This window comes from Rhodamnia argentea, chromosome 7 (assembly GCF_020921035.1).
Source record: "Rhodamnia argentea isolate NSW1041297 chromosome 7, ASM2092103v1, whole genome shotgun sequence".
NCBI lineage: Eukaryota > Viridiplantae > Streptophyta > Magnoliopsida > Myrtales > Myrtaceae > Rhodamnia > Rhodamnia argentea.
In genome coordinates this window covers 24,760,903-24,785,898 of record NC_063156.1, presented here as the reverse complement: position 1 = coordinate 24,785,898, position 24,996 = coordinate 24,760,903, and the positions used below count along the sequence as shown (strand labels likewise).

Here is a 24,996-nt window from a genome sequence, read left to right as displayed (position 1 = left end):
TTCATGCTCGCTCTTCAGAACCAGCGGAAGGGGTTCAACTTTCAGTCTTCCTAAATCGAAAAGCCATCAAGTCCTTCTAAAACACGAATTAAGCGGCCAACTAGCTTGCATTATCTTCTTTTCCGCTATAGCCTGGCTCAGGAGCAATCCTGGCTTCAATTAGAGTCAAGCTGATCGCGTGCATGGTCTTTCTATTCCATATAAAAACTAAACTGTTGCCAAATGAGAACCAAACTAACAAACAAAATAACAAGAAACAAACCATGGCCATTTTGCGAACAACACTAGTACACCATTTTCCACAAAGTAAAATGCGGAAAGGGATAACTCCCACTCGCAAACCTTGACAGAACCATGATCGAGCTGAAGAGTTTTTCTGCTATCCTCCTTGACTTTCTGCCAATCACTGCAAAAAAAAAACGCAAACGAGTCAAAGCTTGTATCTCGGCCAAAAGGCAAGAAAATCAACTGTCAGCGGAATTCAGCAGAGATAACTGGAAGAGAAAGAGAGTTAGAACTCGTACATACTTCCGCTTGTGACGGCAAAGTGCACCATTCGTCCAGTACACAGGCACGATCGGGGCATATGGTTATGGCCTTCGCATTCAGCAAACAGCAACGATCACAACGAACAGACAAGGAAGGAAAGAAAGACAGAAAGGAACTCAGAGATCAACTGAAAGTCTCAAATTTTATGCTGCAGAATGAAATTACAAGCAAGCCATTTTCCTCCCCCCAAAGCAAAGGTGTAAAATGAAGTTAGAAGTCTCAAACTGTATGCTGCAGAATGAAAGTCTCACACGGCTTAACAGAGTTCAATTAAAGCGATCATGGAGATCACACGCCGAGGACATCGGCTTGGTGAAGGTCGGGTTTGATTGGGCCAGCTAGGCTCGACTGAGGTTAACGAGCATTTTGATTGGCTGGTGAGGAGATTTTTGAACGTGAAGTTCCATTAATGCTCCTTCATTTAGGGACCCTCCCTTGCTCTTACCCATTGTTCTTTTATGAGAAAATATAACCATAGTATATCACAATTACAAGAAAAATGGGAAAAATAGAAGAAGTGCCCCTAACATGCAAAGATTAAATTAAGGATGTAGAGATCGGTCGAACGGTAAAATTAGAGTTGCTGTAGCATTTGACCATAACGAATATAATCTTTTTTTTATCAATTCAGTAAGTAGAATCAAGAAGAAAATAAAATGGTTTACTTATATTTGTATTTGATTGCAAATTATTTAGAGGATGATCAACGACCACAAACATATAAACTACAGAATCATAAAATACATGCGCATTATCTTATGTTAAAATGAAAGAAAAAAGGAAACAGGAAAGAGGGAAAAAAAGGAAAGCGCAAAAGGGTGAAAAAGAAGGGCCTTACCTTTACTTAGAGTGCCATAAAGGAAAATGAAGGAAAAAAGGGGGGAAAAAATCGAAAAAGATTCGCAAAATTAAACCCAACTAAATCAGAAAAATAGTGGATTATCCCTTCCAATAAGAGGACATAGATGACGAGAGGGTTCCTTTGATTGGCTCCATTCTTTGCCAGACAGTAATTTAAACTGTTGAATCAGGAATTAGGGAATCATTGATTCACTTGGTAGATAGCGAAGGCTATGTTGAAAATCAAAACCTACCATCGGTTGTTTGCAACTTCTAATGAGCGACCATGCTTCGCTTGTTTCATCTTCTCCAAAAATCGCTGTGGGGACGAAGAATAGAACGGCGACTAGTGCGGAGCTTCAACTAGCGACTCTCCCGTTGTCAAATAGCTCCCACAAGTGCCTCCCACGGTGGAGGCTGTGGTATATCGCTGCGGCGAAATTGGGGACATCGATTGTGAAGAGTGTCCGATTTGCTATTGATCTTTCGAGAAAGGAGACTAGTGTTGGGTGCTCAACAATTGTAACCGCGCATACTACAGGAAGGGCATCGGGAAATGGCTAGGCCAATATTCCAAATGACATCAAGAAATGGCTCGGCCAATGTTCGACTTCAAACTATAAACATCTCATCTAGCTCTGCAGTGAAAATAAAAAATCACAAGTTGGGATTGGTGAGAACACAAAAATATTCAAAAGGCGATAGTCATCATAATTGAAAATTAGACACAATAACACATGAAAACTTCAAATCTTACCATCTCCTAAAGTACTCTGAATTATTTTACATTGATATCACGAAGTTGCTCTAAGTTGACTGAAGAGAGTGGCACATCCAGGGGTACTTGAAAGCGAAGCTCATGAGAGACTTGTCCCATGGTAGGTCGAAGCCTTGGATTGGCTTGCAAGCACTCGAACGCTATCTTGGCAATCAAGACCACATCCCGCGCATCTCGAAGGCCAAGTCTAAAAGATGAGAGACGTTGATCCAACACATCCTTCAACATCATCAACTTAGTTTCGGCGGACGATGAACGTCCTCGAGAGATATGATCTCCTGGATGCTTTTGATAGGGTTTCGGGATTGTCAAAACGCAGCGGAATATAAATCTAAACTGAAACCCTAAACAGAGTCCATGCGTATATTGAAATCAATCGAAGTTCAAGGCATACCTTTTGCGGATCGAAGTTAAATTGACGATCGGTTGTGTGCGGATTAGCGCCCCAAGTGTTGCGCCTCTACCAGTATTCACATACGCGAATTGAAGTCTCCAACGATCCAAGTGCTAGCTTACAGATCTTGGAACTTTTCCTCCTTGATTGCCTTTTTGATCTCCGAGACTCTCTCAAAGATCTCACAACAGAGAATGGCTCTCTGTGTTTTTATTCTTATCCGCCTCTCTAGGGTTTTTCCACGACTTTATATACGCCTCAATATTTACGCGTAATAAAGAAGTGGGGCCGGGCGGCTCGGGCTCGCCAAACCGTCTATCTCCAATCATGCGTTTCATTGTTATCTCATAACACGCACGATCGCGTAGATATTTAGAATAGGAGAATAAATTAAAATCTACTTCTTAAGTAGATCAAGGCACAGAGAAAATATAAACTCAGTTCGTTATTGTGTGCGACCTCGTAGGTTCACTAGACATTAGCAGTGTGCCCAAAACCCTTTTGGCCCACAAGTCATAAACGGACTCTAGCAACACATTATGACTACCTAAGTATAGTGAAGGTCATTTTTCGACACAACCTAATCCACAACTAATGTTAGAGCATTAACCTTGATTAGTTCCTAGGGCAGACCGCTAACAGTTTTCCCATGATTGTCTCCAATGCGACGACTCCAAAGCTATACACATCGCACTTTTCGGTAGGAACAGAAGAATAAGCCAACTCTACAAGCGAAGAATCAACTGTTTTTTCAATCTCGATCATAAGTTGTATTCAGGTTGACAATATTGCTTCCCATGACAGGACGTGTATTGACTACAAGTACATATTTTTGCTTAATCTACAGTTACAAAACCGATTTGAGTATGGGAGTTTATGCTTTGGCAAAGTTCAAAAACTTTTGCTCGACGCTTCAGATACGAGCATTTTCTAGGTAAAATGAACTTAATATCTTTGAAATATATTTATTATGATGTTTTTCTCATTTGCCAATTCTCACTTACAAGGAAAATCTAAAAGCCTCACATCTATATTAAACTAGACAGCTCTAGATAAGTATAACAAATTTCTATAAGACGATTAAATTATTAACAAATTGCACTAAACAAGTAGAAGTTTATTATAGAAGCATGACATCGAATGCCACAAAAATTGAGCAAAAAATTGCAAAGTATTTGGAGCAATGTACCCGATGGTACCAGCAATAGCCGTCCAATTTGATGAATCTGGTCTCAACAGTCTTGTAGTGCCAAAATCGGAAACATGAGCCTCATAATCACGATCCAATAGAATGTTGCTACCGGTCAAGTCTTGATGGATCAACGGAGGAGAACATCCGTGATGCATATAGGACAATGCATCCGCAACTCCTCGAATCACATTTATCCTCTTATCCCATCCAAATTCTATTGCTATTTTATCATCGCTCAAAGTTTTTCTCAAGCTTCCTCTTTCCATGTACTCATACACCAAAAAACAATGTTGGGCATGAGAGCAGAACCCATAAAATTTCACAATATTGCGATGGCGTATATTTGTCAATGCTTGAATTTCCCTTTGAAATGGTACCAAATCAACGATCTTAGGATCTTCATGGGATGACGAGGTTTGCTTGATAGCAAACGTTTGACCTTCCGATATCTCGGCTTTATAAACAATTCCATATGCCCCTTCACCCACATAGTACTTGGAGTCAAATCCTTCTGTGGCTTCAATGATTCGATCATAGAAAACTTTGCCATCATAACTCAAAATAAAAACACTACCAATATTAACACACTCTATTAAAAATAAATGCATAGTAGGATAATAAATACCAGATAAAGTATTAGTAGCATTATTAAAATTTTTTAAAAAATCTAAATTTTTTTTGCAAACCTCCCAATATTGCGGAAGTAAAGTAATTTCGGGAATATTTTGCGAAATAAACATACATAATAAATCTTTGTAATCAAAAGTTTGACGAAGCAACTCTAGGTAGAATTCCAATGAGTCGGAATATCTTTTAGAAATCTTTTTGCCCTTCTCCCATGTTGTTTACAAAATTTTCCCCATGCTTTCATAAAATGGGGCACAACTCCATAAAAATTTAATTGCACCCTTTATTGGGGCGAGAGAAGTGTCAAGAGTTCGTAAACCATCTTGTACACAAAAATTTAAAACATGGCAAGCACATCTAATGTGAAAAAATTGTCCGCCAAAAGAGGATTTGCAAATATTTTCTAATTCGGGAATGGAAGCGGTATTTGCGGCGGCATTATCAAAACCAATTGAAAATATTTTATTTATCAAATTATATTCTTCTAAAACTTGCCTAATTATTCTATAAATATTATGAGCCGAATGTCTTTCATTAAAAACTCGAAATGCAATAAGTCTTTTTTGAATGGTTCAATCGTCATCTATCCAGTGACACGTGACAACCATATAAGAATAAATTTGCCAAGGATCACTCCAAATATCGCTACCTATATGCATACGTCCATTGAATTCCGCAAAAAATTTTGCTAAATATTTTTTTCCTTTTTTATAAAGATGAAAAAGTTTGCATTTAAGAGTACTTTTTGGAATAATTGGTGCTTGCGGAACCAACACAGTATTTATTAAATATTTCAAATTAAAATTTTCACCAGTAGTAAACGGAGCATGATTAAGGGCAACATATTCAGCTAATGTTTGTTTATAAAATGCATCGATGTAACGGAACAAAGGATGATGATTAGAATTGGTGTACCCGGAAATTTGTTGTTGCGTATTGTCGATCCTTGCTTGGGTTGGATGTTTTTTCGTTAGATGCTGACGGAATGTTCCGTAGCCGTCTTCTTTCGTAAATTTATATGTTTGCGAACAATATTTACAATTTATATTATACTTACCTTCACCTTCATCATGTACCTATTGAAGTGTAGTCACAAGTCGAGTGTACTCTCTCGACCCTTCTGTTTCGCCTCATTTGCCGTTGACGTTTCTTCGACACCGGTGGGAGGATGAAGACTTTCTTGTGTTGGGATGTGCTTGACATTCGGAATCGGGACAATGTTGATATTATCGTCGTTGTCTTCCCAACACGCATACTCACGATGATCATATTCAGGAATAGGATACTCGGAATCTCCCATAGTCATCTTGCCCTTTCCAGCATTTCTGTTTCCACTTGCCATTTTTGAGAGAATTAATTGGAAATCCGATTGAGAGAATTGAGGCGGGATTGAGAGAATTGAGCGAATTGAGAGAATTTGAGAGAATTGAGAGAATTTGAGAGTTTGAGAGAATTGTTGAGAGGATTTATGAGAAAAATGAAAGGGGGAGGATATGTATTTATAAACAAGAATTAAAAATAAATCAATTTTTTTTTTAAACCAACATGCAACGGCTCTTCCGGGCGGCGGGCTCGGGGTGGGGGGGGCAAAGAGCCGTTACCGGGCCTTTTTCCTCTTTTTTTTTTTAATTAAACAGGTCGGAACCGGCGGTTCCGGGCCGGTTCCCACAATTATGGAACCGTGGACCCGGTCAACGGGCCGGTTTCGGGCCCTAGTTCCAATTTGGCCATATCTACTTGCATCCCTCCTCCTCCTCCTCCTCCTTCTTTTTTTTAAATTTGAAGATAATTTTTCACTTTATTTTAAATAAAATTAGCCACTTAATATTAAAAATTTAATTTAAAATGTCACGTATTAATGGTTAAACTTTCCACCTCCCTCTTTATTCAGAAAGGGACATTAAAACCAATTAATCTAAGCCAACGTAATTCCGCATATGTCAAATGTCTTATTTTTACCGCAATGGACCAAATAACAAGAAAGATTATTAATGCACTGCAATAAACACCCGGCCCAAACGATGGAGGCCATTGCTTCCTCAAAAACTTGTACGGCAATACCAAAAGTTAATCAAGGGAATACCCATAGATCCCATGAAATTTGTGAAACAGGATAAATAACAATATACCCCTCCTCTACTGAATTGATTGCCAATTTGACATTTTGAGCTAATCACATGATGCTTGTTTCAAATGTCTCGACAAATAACAGCTCTTAATTATTCGAGGGAAACACAACCAGAGGAGCAATTGAAAAACCACATACTCTTCCAATTCCTTGAACCCTGCGGTGTATTCTTGTTTTTGCAGCAAGGCCAGTCCCAGCATATAGTGAGCTTGCCAGATAGATTTAGTTAGCTCCACAATGTCCGAAAGATCTGATTTTAAATACAAAAGTTCCTAAGTCACACTCCTCGAATTTATTACATGCATCCCACATCTCCAAACAAACTCAATTTGACTCTCGAAATGTTTGAGGACATCCGTAAAATGTGTTCCAAGGAAATAAAGACAATGATTGGGACTCCACTATAATACCAATTTAACTCAGGCTGCCCAATGCACATGACCCTTGCCTCAATTCAATGCCATTTCAATATGTGGCAAGACAAAGCATGTGAAATGTGGCCTCCGGATCGCATTTGTGCCAAGAAGCACACCGGTTGTTCTTCAACCTATTTCCAACACATCCTTCCGCAGATCTCCCCAAGCCAACTATTTGGAATCCAACTCTACACTACCAACGCTTCGCCACAACGTTGAAAACATAACAGTGGAATGAAAATAAAACATCCGTTCTCTTTTATGCAGCGCATATATTAGCAATCGCAAGCATAAATGATTTCTTAAATCGAACGATAAGCCATCACAAGTGCTCTCTCTCTCTCTCTCTCTCTCTCTCTCTCTCTCTCTCTCTCTCTCTCTCTCTCTCTCTCTCTCTCTCTCTCTCTCTCTCACATCATCATCATCATCATCATCATCATTATTACCATCATCCTCGACATTTAACTAATGCAAAATAAGCGGGGAAGTTTGCCCGACCTCTAGAGAAACTCGAACTCTACAAGATATCAACGTGGGCGGTGGAGCCCTTGATTTGCAATTGAAAACTGACATCTTTCGTATCATTACAATCTCAAAGGATCACCATCAATAAAAACAACGGAAGAGACGACAATCCAACTCATATTTGTTACCACAAATGGAAATGACCTTACATAGTCATTCCAATTCTACAATCACACTCCAAAGAGCCCAAACTCCAAATTTTTCCACATGAAACATAATGATACCGCATACCCGATAAAGGATGAAGTTGCCAACTAGGCAACAATAACATTTTTGATAGGTATGAAGCATCGACTATCTAATTATATAATGTCACGCCCCGACTCTCGAGCACGCGGCATCCCTACCAAATCACCTCAGGCTGCAGTGGATAACGTCCCAGGCACGCTATCGACCGAAAATTTTACAACACGCATGCGGAAACGTATGAACTCCCAATCAGACAAAACAACAGAGATAGTAATAAGGAATATCCATAACAATCAAATACCAAAATACAACTGTCAATACCATATCAAAAGTAGATGGTAATTAATTCTACGGAACTACTGTCATATACAACCCCATTCTTTGGGGCGGCCCTCTAAGACCATAAAAAAGGGACTAAAGGTCAAGCGGGATTAACATCACTTATATTCCCAAAAGAAACTACATCACTATGGCCTTCAGCCTCAACTAAAAAAAAAAAAGAACCCTATACTCCATCATTTCGAACCCGAAAAAAAAAAGTTAACCACGACGGGGTGAGATAAATCTCGCTAAGTCAACGCCTAAGCTTGCCTAAGGTGTTGATTCGTCTAGAATCTCCCGTCAATCAACCATATATTGCAAAGCAATCAATCTCAATTACGGACAACTTACTAGCCAAGAGACCATACATAATGCGACATGAACATAGTATAACAATCATATCGAGTCTGACTCAATTATCAAGGCACTCGGTCATTTACGATGTATCATGTCATTATTCGGACATTGGACACCACACGAAGTCCATTTGTTATTGACGATGATCGGCGCAATTAGCGCGTTCAACTTGCACAACCGACGAGGCTCACACTACAGTTAGCAATGTTATCCGGTAGAACCAGGCATCGTCCCATATCCTCTCAACGACGGCAACTACAAGCGGTGACCGTACTAGCCACGACGAGTAGGCATTCCAGTGAGGAGCATCGGTCCGTCACAAGCTGCAACCGGCATCCGACAATCTATGAACCCCGTACCAGTAGAACATGGAGATTCGTGCAACTAACAAGTCGCGTGGCTTCGTGCTCTAAGCACGGTACGAGCTCGTCAGACTTTGCATCATCGTCCCATCATATGACCATTCAATCTATCCAACAACCATTCCATTTTTATCTTCAAGTATAGCCACATGCTCATGTAGTCATGATCAAAGTTCAGCCTTCGGCCATATTTATGCTAAATTATGTGTTCAATGCCAAACATGACCATATGAACACTCAAGCTCATCCACTAGACTTCGCAAGTAATACGAGATAATTAATCCCCAATCAAGCATTCAATCAATCAACAGTCAATCAACTCACTCAATCGGACAATCGATATAGACATTCGACTCAAACGAGTTGACCAATTTAAGCGTGGACATTCGTTTGAGTCATACACATTTAAGCTCAATTCCAAAGTAATCACTAATAGCTAATTCGATTAATCAATCCAATCCAATTATCCATAGAATCCTAGCTAATCAGACTAACTTAACCAATTAGGGCCATTGAACCTAAATCAAGTTTCTAACCTAAACCGGCCCTAATCGAACTACCTAAACACCTAATAATCTAATTAAACTAATCTTAATGTAATTAGCAACTTAACCAAGGATTAGAGGTCAACTCACCGTCAATTGGGCGAGGCGAGTACAACGGTGGTCCTTGAAAATCCTCGGGCACGAACGTCGGACTTGGCTCGGACACTTGGCTCACGGCTAAATTTCTTGGACAAATGGCCTAAATTCTTGGCTCGTGGTCTAGGCTCACAGGCGCAATTTTTCGGCCAACTTGGCCCACGGACCAGGCTCTCGGCCAACTTTACAGGACATGGCCCGGGTCAGATTAGGCCACGGCCCAGCTCGCAGGCTCACAGACAGGCCCAAATAGGGAATGGCCAGGACAGAGCAGGCGGAAAACAGGGAACGTCGGGGCTGAAGCGGCTGTTTTCGTGGCTAAGGGTGTTCAAACAGATGTTGGGGGTGGCTGGACTTCGACCAGGGAGGGCTGTGGTGGTTGGAGGTGGTCTGGACAGCGACGGCAAGGCGGAACAGTCCGGGTTTTCCAAAACCGGGCAGATTGAGCAGTCCGGACGGCGACGTGTACAGTTTCAATTTTGGGGACTGATCTGGGGGTTTTCTTTAACTGGTAACGTCGTAGAGAGGTAGAGGAAGGTGTGTACAGAATTTCGGGTGGTTTCGGGTCCGTTTGCTATGTGAACAAGCTTTGTTTCTCCAAGTCAGACTTTAAAAACTGTGCTGTACAGCAGCAGGGCAGGGGCTGTTTTGGGTTGTTCTGCAAAGTTTCGGGACTTCAGGCGGCTATACGATGGTGCAGGGTGGTCGAGGATAGAATGGAGGATGCTGTGGCGGTCGGAGATGGGCAGAGGAAGACGGCGGAGTGGTGAACAACGGCTGGAAACAGAACCGGGCGAAACAGGGGCTAAAACAGAGCAGACTGGAAGTAGCAGCTGTTTCCACTACTCCGACGGTTCTGTGGCGGGTTCCGGCAGTCGGAGGTGGTGGCTGGAGTTCAGAGGAAGGTTGAGGTGGTTGGAGGACGTGGTGGTGACGGCTGATGATGCGTGAAGGCCGTTGGAACAGCAGCAGACGCAGCAGGATAGAGTAAGGGCTGTTGCGGGACTTCCGGCCTCTCGCGGCTGTTCCGGGCTTGTTGGACGTTGTTCGCTGGCGTGTGGTGGTCGGGATGGTGCAGGGGAGTTGGCAGGAGGTCTGTGAGGTATGGCGGTGGGGCTGGTGCGCTGGTTTTCAGAAAATGAGAGAGAGAGAGTGGGCAGTGGGCGTGTGAAAAAAAGCCTAGAGGGAGGGAATAGAGGGGAGAGAGAGGCGGTTGGCTTGGGGTCAAGGCCTGAGGTGTGGCCGGCCATTTTGACTAGGAAGAGCTTATTTGATAAGTTGGAGCCCACCTCTATTAATTGCATTGTCCCCTTATCCATAACTCTAAGGGCAAAATTGTAATTTCTTAAAATTTTAGAGACATTTTCGTCAATTGCCTTCCTAAGGATGCTCTTGTCATCTGGCCATTCTAAGAAGGGCGATTTCATCCAATCCCATCTTAGTTGGGCTAGAATAAGACTTACATATAGAAATTTCCAATTCTAAAACAAAGCGATCGATCGATCGATCGAATCCTAAACTAATACGATCGACGATTCGGGAAATTAGGAATTTCCATAGCCAGATTTCCATGAATTCAATTTCAAACAATAGATTGGAGTCCACAGACATCCCGTAAATTATATTCTATCACCAAAAAGGGTTCGAATTTTTCAGGGCGTCACATATAATCCCTTAGCAATTTGTACGCACTATTTTGTTGCTACGTAAAACAAGAGTCCAATGGTTCTCATATTTAGTACATTTTCCTCACCTCTTCCTGAGGTCCAAGTTTCGAATTCTTGATCTCTCTCCTTCCCAGGAAGGGAGATGGCACTAAGGCAAAGCCTCATGGCCAATCTCTGTGCTTTATTCCGTGTAAGAAATTGTAGCAAACAGCGCGAATACACAACTTACTGATCCCAAACACTTAAACCATGTCTCTCTCTAGACTAACGATTCCCAGATATAGCGTATCTTTAGCTAACTGAAGCAACTTTCTCCGCCAAATAGAACTACTTGGTGTGGAAACAAAATTCGCACATTGGTAATAACAGCAAAATGGAACATAGAGGCAGTAATGTCACCAACACTGATGTCGCATGATGCTGCAACATCAGTGGCAGGTGATCGCTGTCTTTTTGTTAATATTCACCTATCACGGTGACCAAATAACTTCATCTCTTTTATGGTAGCCAAACCCTTTCTCAAATTAAATTACAAATTCGGTAGAGAGAGAGAGAGAGAGAGAAGAAACTACAGCCGAAGACATTCGAATTGCAGGACTGGAGAAAACTGCTAAGCCCTTTAAGCATGTTTCTCCCTAAATAAGAGAAATACTTCAAAGTTAGACCGGTGTGAACCACTTTGACACGTTGCATTTTTAATTCAACATTTGTCGAGATATATGTATTTTCAACAATAACGTTGATGGGAACGCTTGGCCTAACAGTAGAAGGTGTGCAAGAGCCATGTGTCAAAAGTTCGAGCCATGCCAGAATGGTTGGCTTCTCTACTTATATCAATAGGCCAAGAAACGGTTCGTGGCTTAGTGGGAAATTCTATGCATGGTATGTCTGGGGACTCCACAGACTATGCCCATTGATAACGATTGCTTTTCATAGAAAACCATGTTGAACCTGTTAGAGCTGGCCCCCCACCCCAACCTAAAAACGGAAAAACTGCACTACTAAATGCAGCCTAAAAAAGAAAAATCTGGATTTCACAGACTACACCCACTCATTACGGTTGCCTTTTATACAAAACCATGTCGAACCAGTGAGATCTGGCCCCCCACCCTAGAGGTGGCCAAATGGACCCGTGGGCCCGGAACCGGCCCGTTGACCGGGCCCACAGTTCCGGGCCGGTTCCGACCTGTTTTAAAAAAAAAAAAGAGGAAAGAGGCCGGGTGAAAAGAGCAATTGGGCCTTGGAACCGGTCGTTCCGAACCGGAACCGGCCCGGAACCGGCGGTTCCAAACCCGAAACCAGAACCGGCCCTTCAAGAGCCGGTTCCGGTTCCACCTTTTTTAGGAACCGGAACCGGCCACCTGTACCCCACCCCAACCAAGAGAAATAAAAAAAAAACTGTACTTCTAAATGCCCCAATGTGACTGGTCAAACCCCATCAACCTGATACCACATTTCTCTCAACAATGCATGTGGCAAAGTGGTTTGATAACGAAGAAACCTCAAACAAATTGATGGTCACTCTTCAGAACCAGCGGAAAGGGATCCAACTTTCAGTCTTCCTTAATGGAGGTTTATACTCTAATTCCCATTCCACCAGCAGAAAAGCCATCAATCAAGTCCATGCAAACCACAAATTACTCAGCCAATTAGCTTGCATTATCTTGTAGAAAACACAATACCACGCTTCTTTTCTGCTATGGCCTGGATCAGGAGCAATCCTGGCTTCATTTATAGTCAAGCTGATCGCAAAAATGTTCTTTCCATTCCATATAAAACTGTTGCAAAACGAGAACCAAACCAACAAACAATAACAAGAAACAATGCATGACAGTTTTGCAGATAACACTAGTACATCATTTTCCCCAAAGTAAAATGCACGAAGGGATAACTCCCACTCGCAAACCTTGACAGAATCATGATCGAGCTGAAGAGCTTTTCTGCTATCCTCCTCGACTTTCTGCCAATAACTAAAAAAAAAACACGCAAACGAGTCAAAGCTTGTATCTCGGCCAAAGGCAAGAAAATCAACTGTCAGCGGAATTTAGCAGAGATAAGTGGAAGAGAAAGAGAGTTAGAACTCGTACATACTTCCGCTTGCGATGGCAAAGGGCACGGTTCGTCCAGTACACAGGCACGGTCGGGCATAGCGTTATGGCCTTCGCATTCAGCAAACAGTACCGATAATGAAGAACAGACAAGGAAGGAAAGAACGAGAGAAACTCAGCGATCAACTGGAAGTCTCAATTGGACCAAAAAAAAAAAAAAAAAACTCGAAGTCTCAAACTTTATGCTGCAGAATGAAAATACAAACAGACCATTTTCCTCCCAAATCAAAGATGCAAAGGTCGAACCCATGCGAACCCTAAAACACAGGTTGGCAGGAAAAAAAATAAAAAACGAACAAGAGATCTCATTTCGAAAATGGGAAAAAATTGAATCGCGATGAGTTTGGCACCTTGGTGTAAGTATCAATGGCGGCTCCGAAACGACTCCTCCGGTAACACTCGTTCCCGTCCTTCCTCAACCTCTCCGCTTGCCTCGCCGCCACCGCTAACGTCTCCGCATCAGGCCTCATCTCTCTCTCTGAGTCGAGTACGATTCTACACCTCTGCCGCTCTCGTGTAATTCGGGGTTCCTAGCTCTAGAAGCTTCTCTTTAGGAAACGAACGAAAGCGACGGGATTGAGAAATGGATTTGCTCGTTTTCTTTGTCGCTGTCGAGACGAGAGAGAGACAGAGACGAGGACACCTGAGACGACGGAAAATTCACGAGCAAATTGAGACGAGAAAAAATTCATCTTCTTCTTTTCTTTTTTTGGACCAACGAGTTAATTCAATAATCCATACGGATTAGCTGAGTTCAATTGAAGTGATCATTAAGATCACATGTCGAGGACGTTGGCTTGGTGAAGGTCGGGTTTGATTGGGCCAACTAGGCTTCACCTAAGTTAACGAGCATTTTGATTGGCTGGTGAGGAGATTTTTGAATGTGAAGTTCCATTAATGCCCCTTCATTAAGAGACCCTCCCTTGCTGTTGTCCGTTACTCTTTTGAGTGAAAATACAACCATAGTATTCCACTACTACAAGAAAACAACACAATTCAGATGCACCTGGATTCGGAATAAAAAAAAAAAAACGTGCGATTACATTTTTCTTATTTAACACAATTTTTCAACCGACATAGATTTTATTTCCTAAGAAAAATGGGAAAAATAGAAGAAGCATGCCTGACATGCAGAGATTAAATTAAGGATGTAAAGATCGGTTGGACGGGAAAATTATGGTTACTATAGCATTTGACCATGATGACTATAATCCTTTGTTTTTTTTCAATTCGGTAAGTAGAATCAAGAAGAAAATAAAATGGATTACTTATATTTGTATTTGATTGCAAATTATTTAGAGGACGATCGATGACCACAAACATAAAAACTACAGAATCATATAATACACGCACATTATCTTCTATTAAAATGAAAGGAAAAAGGAAACAGGAAAGAGGGGGAAAAAAAAAGAGCCTTAGCTAGAGTGCCATAAATGAAAATGAAGGAAAGAAAGGAAGAAAAAAGCTACCCCATAATTATTTCTGGTGTCGCGACTTCAAACTATAAACATCGCACCTAGCTCTGCAGTGGAAAAGAAAAAAAAATCACAAGTTAGGATTGGTGAGAACTCAAATATATTCAAAAGCAATCGTCATCGTAATTGAAAATTAGACACAATAACACGTGAAAACTTCAAATCTTACCATCTCCTGAAATGCTCCAAATTTTTTTATATTGGGATCACGAAGTTGCTCTAAGTTGATTGCAGAGAGTGGCATATCCAGGGGTACTTGAGAGCGAAGCTCACGCGAGACTTGTCCCATTGTAGGTCGAAGCTTCGGATTGGCTTGCAAGCACTTGAATGCTAGCTTGGCAATCAAGACCACGTCCTGCGCATCTTGAAGGCCAAGTCTCAAAGGTGAGAGACGTTGATCCAGCACACCCTTCAACATCACCAAATTAGTTTGGGCGGATGATGAACATTCTCGAGAGACATAACCTCTTGGATGCTTTCCCATGATTGTCTCTAATGCGACGACTCCAAAGCTATATACATCACACTTTTCGGTTGGAACTGAAGAATAAGCTAGCTCTGCAAGCGGAAGATCCACTGTTATTTTAATCTCAATCATAAGTTGTATTCAAGTTGACAACATTACTTCCCATGATAGGATGTGCGACGATTAGAAGTACAGGTTTATGCTAAATCTACCCTTACAACAATGATTTGAGAATAGGAGTTTATGCTTTGGCAAAGTTCGAATGTTTTTGCTTGACACTTAAAATAAAAGCATCTTCTACGTAACGCGAACTTAATATCCTTGAAATGGATTGATTATGTTGTTGTCCTCATATGCCAATTCTTACTTATGAAGAAAATCGAAAAGCTTTTCATCAAAAGTGAACTTGAAAGCCCTGAATAAGTATAACAAATTTCTAGTAGACGATTAAATAAATAATGAGCAGAAATAAAATAGTAAAGTTATATTATAGAAGCATGACACCGAATGCCATCAAAATTGAACGAAAAATTGCACAATACCTGGAGCAATATACCCAATGGTACCAGCAATAGCCGTCCAGTTCGATGAATCCGGCTTCAACAATCGTGCAGTACCAAAATCAGAAACATGAGCCTCATAATCACGATCCAATAGAATGTTGCTACTGGTCAAGTCTCGATGAATCAACGGAGGAGAACATTCATGATGCATATAGGACAATGCATCCGCAACTCCTCGGACCACATTTATCCTCTTATCCCATCCAAATTCTATTGCTATTTGATGATCGTTCAAAGTTGTTCTCAAGCTGCCTCTTTCCAAGTACTCATACACCAAAAAGCAGCGTTGGGCATGAGAACAGAAGCCATAAAATTTTACGATATTGCGATGGCGTATGCTTGTCAATGCTTGAATTTCCCTTTCAAATGGTGCCAAATCAACGATCTCAGGATCTTCCTGGGATGACGAGGTTTGCTTGACAGCAAACGTTTGACCTTTTGATATCTCGGCTTTATAAACAATTCCATATGCTCCTTCACCCACATAGTACTTGGAGTCAAATCCTTCTGTGGCCTCAATGATTCGATCATAGAAAACTTTGCCATCATAACCCAAAATACTCATGAAATCCAAATCATTTCCCCGTTTATTGTCCTCTCTCTTCTTAATCCTTCTATGACGATTATTGACAATTACTGGAAAGACCAAGGCGCAAGAGAAAAGGAGAAACCCCAAGAATGAGAGAACTAGGATAAAGGCGAAACTAACTCCAACATGTCGATTGTGCTTCTCGCTCCTGGTGGAATTGCATTTCGGCAAACCAACAACGTTTCCACAGAGCCCTTTGTTATGTTGAATTGCCTCGAATGGAGCCTCATTGAAAGCTTTGACATTTGGGAGAGGACCTTCCAGGTCATTGTAGGATACATCGATAGAAGTCAGGGCCGACATATCACCAAAAGACTGTGGGATGGAACCAGACAGGCTATTGTGGGAGATATTTAGAATTTGCAAGTTTCTCAGTTTTGCAAGCTCTCCTGGTATATTTTCTGACAAAATATTATAACTGAGATCAAGAACCTCGAGGACTTGTGTGTTGCCTATCTCAGGAGGAATGCTTCTCTGAAATTTGTTTATGCTCAAGTTCAAGCTCCACAAGCTTTTGCATGAGCCTAACTGCACTGGTATCGATCCGCTCAAATTGTTTAATGCCAAGTTCAGTTGTGTCAGATGGGATAAAAGTCCAATCTCAGTGGGGACATTTCCCATGATCGAGTTGTTGCTTAAATCGAGTTCTAATAGCATCGACAGGCTTCCCAATTCCCTTGGAATCTCTCCGCTTAAATAATTTGAAGAAAGGTCCAGTAGCTGTAATTGAGCCATCCGTCCAAATATCGCGGGTATCTCACCAGAAATGTCGTTATTTGATATCCTCAAGCTCGTTAGATTACGACAATGCTCCCATTTCCACGAAAGTTCGCCGTTCAAATGATTGCTGCTCAAGTCCATGTACTCTAGACGTGGATATATTCCGAAAGCTTCTGTTATGTTTCCAGTAAGTTGGTTTCTGTCGAGCCTCAATCTGATTAATGTGCTGCAGTTCTCTAGGCTTGTGGGGATGGGACCCGTGAAATGATTATTGAGAACGGAGAAATTTTGCAATGATCTCCCAAGACATACATCTTCTGGTAGTTCCCCCTCTAGTTCATTGTTATACAGCTGCAAATCAGTCAACTCTGTTAACTTATTGAATTCAGGAGGCAAGGAACCAAAGAATTTGTTGTTGCCAAGGTTCAGTATAGTGAGATTGGTCAGGCTTCCAATTTCCGAAGGTATCGGTCCTGAAAGTTCATTTTGATCGAGGTAAAGAAGAGATAAACTTGTCAAGTTTCCGATGGAACGAGGAATTGAGCCGGAGAGTTTGTTTCTTTGTAGACTAAGTTCGACAAGAGAAGTGAGCCTCCCGATTTCTGAAGGTATGGGTCCCGAAAGTTCATTTTTAAAGAGGTAAAGAAGAGATAAACTTGTCAAGTTTCCGATGGAACAAGGAATTGAGCCGGTGAGTTCGCTTTCTGATAGTTCAAGCTCGATGAGAGAAGCCAGCCTCCCAATTTCTGAAGGTATGGATCCCGAAAGTCCATTTGAAAAGAGGTGAAGAGAAGATAAACTTGTCAAGTTTCCGATGGAACAAGGAATTGAGTCGGAGAGCTTGTTTTCTGACATGTCAAGTTTGACAAGAGAAGTGAGCCTCCCGATTTCTGAAGGTATGGGTCCCGAAAGTTCATTTTTAAAGAGGTAAAGAAGAGATAAACTTGTCAAGTTTCCGATGGAACGAGGAATTGAGCCGGTGAGTTCGCTTTCTGATAGTTCAAGCTCGATGAGAGAAGCCAGCCTCCCAATTTCTGAAGGTATGGATCCCGAAAGTCCATTTGAAAAGAGGTGAAGAAAAGATAAACTTGTCAAGTTTCCGATGGAACGAGGAATTGAGTCGGAGAGCTTGTTTTCTGACAGGTCAAGTTTGACAAGAGAAGTGAGCCTCCCGATTTCTGAAGGTATGGGTCCCGAAAGTTCATTTTGATAGAGATAAAGAAGAGATAAACTTGTCAAGTTTCCGATGGAACGAGGAATTGAGCCGGTGAGTTCGCTTTCTGATAGTTCAAGCTCGATGAGAGAAGCCAGCCTCCCAATTTCTGAAGGTATGGATCCCGAAAGTCCATTTTGAAAGAGGTAAAGAAGAGATAAATTTGTCAAGTTTCCGATGGAATGAGGAATTGAGTTGGAGAGTTTGTTTTTTGATAGGTCAAGCTCGATAAGAGAAGTCAGCCTCCCGATTTCCGAAGGTATGGGTCCTGAAAGTTCGTTTTGCCATAAGTAAAGATATTTCAAATTCCTCAAGTCACTAATCTCTCTTGAAATTGGACCGGAAAAGTTATTGCGTGAAAGGCCTAATTCGGTTAAATTGCCTAATTTTCCAAGAGGAGGAGGAATGGGCCCAGAAAGCTGATTTGCACATAGGTACAAAGAATGAAGACTCTCCAGCGTACCTATACTTGGAGGAATGTCCCCGGACAGTTCATTGTTGCAAAGATCTAGATAGTTGAGTTTGGAAAGGTTACCGATACTCGAGGGAATGGAGCCATGGATTGAGTTGTTGCTAAGTTCAATGATGACCACACTGGTTAAGCGCGAAAAGTCGAGGCCGTCTAGAGTTCCTCCCAAACCAAGATCGGAAAGATTTAGATGGGCGATGGCTCCGTGGTCGTCGCAAGTGACACCAGTAAAGCGGCAAGCATTGTTCCCGTGCCATGAAGAGAGGAGAGATTGGCTATGGTTGTCAAGAGAGTATTTCCAATTCAGGAGAGCCTCTGCTTCATCCTTGTTCTCAGTCGCATTGATAGCGAAAACAGGAATGGAGGAAGCAGAAGCGCCTGCACCAGGAAATGAAGTGGTGCCAACCAAGAAGAGCGAGAAGAAGAGGAGGACAGCTAAAGGAGACTGGGCGGACAACAGAAAGGAAGAAGCCATGATTTGGGTTTTGGTTGGGGTGGGTTCAGGTGTACATAATGTTAACAAGATGGATGACTATACTTATATAGAGGGGAAGACCACTCCCGAAGCCTCCTCTATCGAGGGCGATTTGAAATCAGTTTAGCGTGCGCGGTGGGGGATACTGAGTGGAGTGAATAGCGCAGAACCATAAAAGTCTCAGTCAGTCGTTGGTCATGCTCGACTTACTATTCCAAGTCTTCATCGACTTACGATTCCAAGTCTTCATAGGGGAAAATGGTGATCCTGACCTGGGGTGGTTATAATGGCTCAAAATCGGCACTCAGATTTTTTGCAGATGAGTGGGGTGTTTAAAGGGGACAGTAATGGTGTCAAACGGGTGGTTATATGGCTCAAAATTGATGAATGTTCTCATCAATTACATGCATCGATGTCTCTCACAATTTTTTTTTCACTATTTAAGGAAATTCTCCATTCAACTTACCAAACATGTTATTTGCGAAGATGAAGTCTTTTCCCCATGTCAATCAGTTTAGCGTGCGCCGTGGGGGGTTACTGAGTGAACAAAGCAGAAGCATGGAAGTCTCAATCGTTGGTCATGCTTGACTTACTTTTCCAAGTCTTCATTCAAATTGACATGTCAGTCATACTAGTGAAAATGACCATATTGAAATTTCGTGCGAATGTTTAGGGCTAATTGACAAAATTAAAAATTTTAAAATTAAATCGACATCTGCACAATAAGTTTAAGATTGACTGAGTAATATTTCCTCAATTTTCTTTATAGCCATAACTACAGTAAGTGGATATATAGCACTTTAATAAGCTTTTCATAGAAATCAAGAAACAAAATGATGACAAATGAACCAAAGAATAGTAGTACTACAAATCTCTGTGCTAAAAGGTCAAATAATAATAATAATAATAGTAATAATAATAATAATAATAATAATAATAATAATAATAATAATAATAATAAGTATTTGAACTCAGTGCATCAAACTAAGGTAAGCTTTCATGGCAAGATGTTATTTATGATCTGTCGCGACGAAATTCAGAATCAATCTTGAGAGCATGAGGCGATTTATCAGTTAAATTTTACTTCTAAATTGCACATCTCCCAACGTCATGGGGACGGGTCAAGAGACGAAGCGATTCGTGTATCTGGTAAGGCTCCATCGACTTGCGATCTGGTATGAGCTATAAAATGAAAAAGAAAAACAGAAAGAGAAAAAAATGAAGGGGCACAAAAAGCGGATGAGTGAGATTGACTTGGAAGTGTCTACCCTGGTGAAGCAAATGGACAAGCTGCGAGTTATTGTGGGGTTTTGTTCATACAAGGAGGGGTGGCCGTGAGCGACGACGAAGACGGAGGGGGTGGCTTGATCGTGGACAGTCAGGCATGGATGTGGCTCTGGCGACTCCGTCCGCGACTACAGATGGGGGAGCTGGCTGTGGATGAAGGGTGGTCCATAGAGAGTAAAAAAAAAGCGAGAATTGTAATTTTTGTATTTACATAACTATGGCAATTTGTGATTGAATTTAATAAATAATGCATGTCAGGTCAATACATAACAAGATACATTATAACCACTGAATATCTTCTCGAATTTGAGGTACTTGGATCCGTTCTCTCCGGTAATGTACTCATGGCCATCCCTTGCACGAGATTTCGACACTTAAATTCACTCGTCTAATCAAACCTTCACAATCTAAACATCAAATTCTCTCTCTCTCTCTCTCCCTCCCCATTGCCCCACGCCCACCCAGCCCACCTTGTCACCGCCGGCTCTCCATCCCATAGTTGTCGATGCCATTCTTTTCCATCCGGCCGCTGCCGTTCACCCCTCCACACAGTCGACACCACCGCGCCTCATCCCAATGACCTTTCTTGAATTTCTCTCTATGCTTGTCCTCGGTCGTTCTCAGCAAGCTCAACACTCCTTCATGCCGGTGGAGATCTCGACGAACTTGATGGCCTTGGACCAGCCGAGCCTCCGCATCAAAGGGGATATGCATGATACAGACATGGGATCTAGGTTCCGAGACCTCTATATTTTCTCAGAGGTGGTGTTAATTTTCATTTCAAGATAATATTTTGTAGAAATCGACCCAATTTTGGTTGTGCATAGTTTTTCCATTTTCAATTCCGGCGAAATGGTTGTATGATGTGCATATGATAAAGATCCGAGTGATTGGTATGTGAAGAGTGCTTGGATCTCTTTTTCGCTTCCCTATCTTGGAGAGAAAACAAAGCAGCAACAAAAATATGAGTAGGCTATTTCAAGGGAACCTGGGCCTCCTCCAATACTGGAACAAGAGTTTAGTGAACAGCTCAAAGTTCTTGTTACACGTTATTTAGGTTGGTTTGTCAGTTTTCTCATCTTGGTCAAGTCTTTTAGTTGACGCAAATTCATTGGCAGTTATTTATAAATGAATTTCATTTCCAAGTAATTCTAAATATTAACTTGTTTTGAGCAAGAGAATTTGGTTTGCTCGTTTTCTCACTATCGAGACGAGAAAGAGTTGATGAGAATAATTGCAACCACGGCAAAATCATGAGCTTTCGCTGAAGGAAAGAATTTGACGAGAAAATGGAACGAGCTTAGTTATAAAACTTAAGTTTTTTGTTTTTATTTTATTAGCCACGGAGTTAATTCAATTCGATTTGAGTTCACTCAAGTGAGAGGTGGTCAAAGGCTGCGTTTGATCGTCAAGATATGATATGTTTTATTCTATACTCTGTTTGGCGGTTGTTCGGGATAGGATAAAGATGGGATATAGTCAACATAAAAAAATTCCAGGAGAGAGGGTAGGATAGACCAAGATGAGATTTCTCAATAGAGTAGACACTCCCTTTTTTGTGTTATGGGTGAAATTTGACACTTTCCTTCCATATTTATAATTGAAAGTTTTTTTTTTTATCAATTTCCGGAGTTTACATAATAATGAAATCATTGATCTTCTCTAAAACGTAATTCTCTTCCTTAAATATTTTCCTTAAGTCATCCATTGAGTTTTTCGTAAAAAGTACCTTTACGTTGAGGGTTGCATTTTTTTTCCACTTTTCCTTTGGGTTAGACAATCCTTTTTTTTTTTTTTTTTACTATACTTTCCCATGTGTGGCCATCACTTTACAAAGTGGCCCTTTTTTTTTTTTGTTTGGTCAACTCTGGGAGAAAAACACTATGAGTGCCAAAAGTTGTGTATAACACTTACTTTAGTATCAAAAGTTTTGTCCGGATCACTTCGGTACTAGATTTTTTTAAAAACGATAACTTAAGTGTCAACCGTAATACGCTTGGCTGGAAATCCGACGTGGCAATTTTTTTTATTAATATATGAAGCCGACGTGGCTCACCGGAGGTCTAATAAGCAATTCAAAAAGCTGACGTCTACTTTTTTATAAAAAATAAAAATATAAACTTAATTAGTTTAAAAAATAAAAAAAATTGAAAATTAAAAAAAGAAAAATGTCCAATAGAGGTCCTAAAACTTGTAACAAAAGTGAAATTGAGTCCTAAAACTTACAAAAATTATAAAAAATTCTAAAATTTGTCAATTTGATGCAAACGAGTCCTTCTATTAACTTCGGCCATTTGGATTAACGAAAAATGATGACTTTTTTTAGTATTTTCTCTCTACTACGTGGTAGTGACGTTGCTAAGACGACATTGGTTTGGTTCAAATTCTATTTTTGATACAAATTTTATTTAAATTTGATTTAAGAAAGCAAATTAACAAAAAAAATTAAAATACAAATTTTATTTCAAATAAATTGAAAAATGAGCTTAAAAATTTAACAAGAAAAGCTAAAAAAAGAAAAGAAAAAAAACCTGGATGGATAACTAGGCGGCGAGGGCCGTACGAGCCCTCACCGTCTGGCTTTGCATTCCTTCCTCTTTTTTTTTTTTTAATCTTTTAGCTTTTCTTGTTAAAATTTTAAGATAATTTTCACTTTATTTTAAATAAAATTAGCCACTTAATATTAAAAATTTAATTTAAAATGCCACGTATTAATTTTGGCCGAATTATCTTGCCGGAGGCACTGTGATTGTTTTGTCTCCTATTTGATACCTAAGTGATCTGGCAAAAACTTTTGGCACCAAAATGAGTGCCGTACATAACTTTTGAGACTTATATTGTTCTTTTGCCCCACTTTTACTGCTAATAGGCTTGTGGCCCTCCTGGTAAAGAGATTTTGGGGGGGGGACGTTGTATCATAGGTGAAAGGTTCGATTCCCACGCTTTGTAAATAGTTAAATGAGAGCTAGAAATAGAGCAGAAAAATAAAATAAAATAGGGTGTGTTGCCTTACTAACGTATCAGTTAGAGTCAGCATCGAGAAGTTAAGGCTATTGGAATTGAGCGGTCATTGCTACAGCCAAGCAAGTGTCTTAGGCTAAGAAGTAGTTTGTTTATCTTGGTTTTTCTTGGAATTTCGGTTTTGGAACATAGCTTAGATGGAGATGCCGCCCTTCACAAGGTCTCTTATGCTTTAATAAAGGAGAACTACGAAGTTTCTGACCTCTTCAATTTCCTAAATGCAGCAAATCATGGATTTAGAATGGAGTTGATGGAGTAACATTGCATTTGTAAAAAACTCCTGGAGCTTCTTTTTCTTGAGATTTGTATCGACTTGTGTTTGAATCACATGAAGCACATTCATCCTCCGTTTCCATCGTCTTTACAGGAGTTAAAACGGCTTAAAGCGAGCTAATCTCACTTCAAATGGAGCCTCGAAATCTGCAAACCTATTTTTGTTCTTAATATATATATTTTTGTTTTGCCAGAAAATAAGAGTTCTTTCAGAAGAGGGAGAGAGTTAAAAAAAAAAAAGAGAGAGTTCCCTTTCTCTTTCCTCTAGCCATAGAGGCGTCACTGTTAGGGAGGCGTAGAATGGAGAGAATGGACAGAGAGAAGAATTGCAAGAGCCGAGAGCTAAGACGCCAAAAGCTTTAAACAGAAAGAAGAAGAAGGAAACTTGGACCCACAAGATAGAAACAAAATAAAAAGAGTTGACGAAACAAAGAAGGGACCACTTTTGTAGAGTGGCGGGTTAAACAAAGAATAGTACGGTCAAAACATAAAAAAGAGAGTGTCTAAGTCAAAGGAGGATTGGAAAAAGCTCTGCCCAATATTTATACATAAATTGTTGCGGATGATAAAATTATTTTTCATTGTCAAAATATTTCAAGTTACACCAACGATCATTTTTCGAAAAAATATTTTTGAAAATACTTATTTTTTTTGCAAAACAAGCGCAGCTAAAGTCATTTGCACTTTTCATGATCGGAGTGATCGGTATGTGAAGAGAGCTCGGATCTCTGTTTCACAGAGTAACTTTTACACTTCCCTATTTTGGAGAAAAAACAAAGTAGCGACAAGAATATGAGTAGGCTACTTCAAGGGAACTTAGGCCTCCTCCATTACTGTAACAAGAGTTTAGTGAATAGTTCAAAGTTCTATTTACAATTTATTTAGGTCGATTCGTCGTTATTTTATAGGTGCACATACAAAAATTATTATTTGTTATTTTTCCAAAAAACTATTCTTTTACTTTTACTTTTACTTTTACTTTTTTATTTTTATTTTTATTTTTATTATAATTTTCATTTTTTTTCAAAGGCCGGCAAGGGTATTGCTGCCCTCGCTAGTGACTAGTGAGGGTTGCGAAGATGAGGGTCGGCCAGCCCTTAGGGTGCCCCTCGCCAGACTCGTCGGAAAAAAATAAAATAAAATAAAAAAGAAAAAGAAAAAGAAAAAGAAAAAGAAAAAGAAAATTAACAATTAAAAATTAAAAATTAAAAATTAAAAAACCTTTTTATGATTCACTTAAGATAAGAAGGTAACCTATTTATGACTCATTTAAGACCCATTAAATTATTAATTAGCTCATTTATGACCCACTTAAGTTTGTTAAGCAACTCATTTATGACCCATACTCTTA

At 40.3% G+C, this 24,996-nt stretch overlaps 2 protein-coding genes across 2 annotated transcripts; both read right to left on the bottom strand.

The window, feature by feature from the left end:
• Positions 1 to 6,243: 6,243 nt before the first annotated feature.
• Positions 6,244 to 13,752, bottom strand: LOC115728572 (serine/threonine-protein phosphatase 5-like). The gene is made up of 5 exons (XM_048283219.1): positions 13,445 to 13,752; positions 13,078 to 13,145; positions 12,893 to 12,956; positions 11,073 to 11,172; positions 6,244 to 6,717 (listed from the first exon to the last, which is right to left on the bottom strand). Exons 1-5 carry the CDS (start codon positions 13,562 to 13,564, stop codon positions 6,596 to 6,598), a joined length of 474 nt encoding a protein of 157 aa, XP_048139176.1. The 5' UTR covers positions 13,565 to 13,752; the 3' UTR covers positions 6,244 to 6,595.
• An 828-nt stretch (positions 13,753 to 14,580) lies between these two features.
• Positions 14,581 to 19,064, bottom strand: LOC115728571 (probable leucine-rich repeat receptor-like protein kinase At1g35710). The gene is made up of 3 exons (XM_030658891.2): positions 15,578 to 19,064; positions 14,739 to 15,127; positions 14,581 to 14,616 (listed from the first exon to the last, which is right to left on the bottom strand). Exons 1-3 carry the CDS (start codon positions 19,062 to 19,064, stop codon positions 14,611 to 14,613), a joined length of 3,882 nt encoding a protein of 1,293 aa, XP_030514751.2. The 3' UTR covers positions 14,581 to 14,610.
• Between the last annotated feature and the right edge of the window lie 5,932 nt (positions 19,065 to 24,996).

Excerpts from the sequence above, each read along its gene's own strand:
- LOC115728572 (XM_048283219.1), bottom strand. The coding sequence starts at position 13,564 with ATGAGGCCTGATGCGGAGACGTTAGCGGTGGCGGCGAGGCAAGCGGAG. Across the intron at positions 13,146-13,444 it reads CCATTGATACTTACACCAAG|GCCATAACGCTATGCCCGAC; the intron begins GTGCCAAACTCA and ends CTGAATGCGAAG. Across the intron at positions 12,957-13,077 it reads CTTTGCCATCGCAAGCGGAA|TTATTGGCAGAAAGTCGAGG; the intron begins GTATGTACGAGT and ends TTTTTTTTTTAG.
- LOC115728571 (XM_030658891.2), bottom strand. The coding sequence starts at position 19,064 with ATGGCTTCTTCCTTTCTGTTGTCCGCCCAGTCTCCTTTAGCTGTCCTC. Across the intron at positions 15,128-15,577 it reads CATTGGGTATATTGCTCCAG|AGCTAGCTTATTCTTCAGTT; the intron begins GTATTGTGCAAT and ends TTCCGCTTGCAG.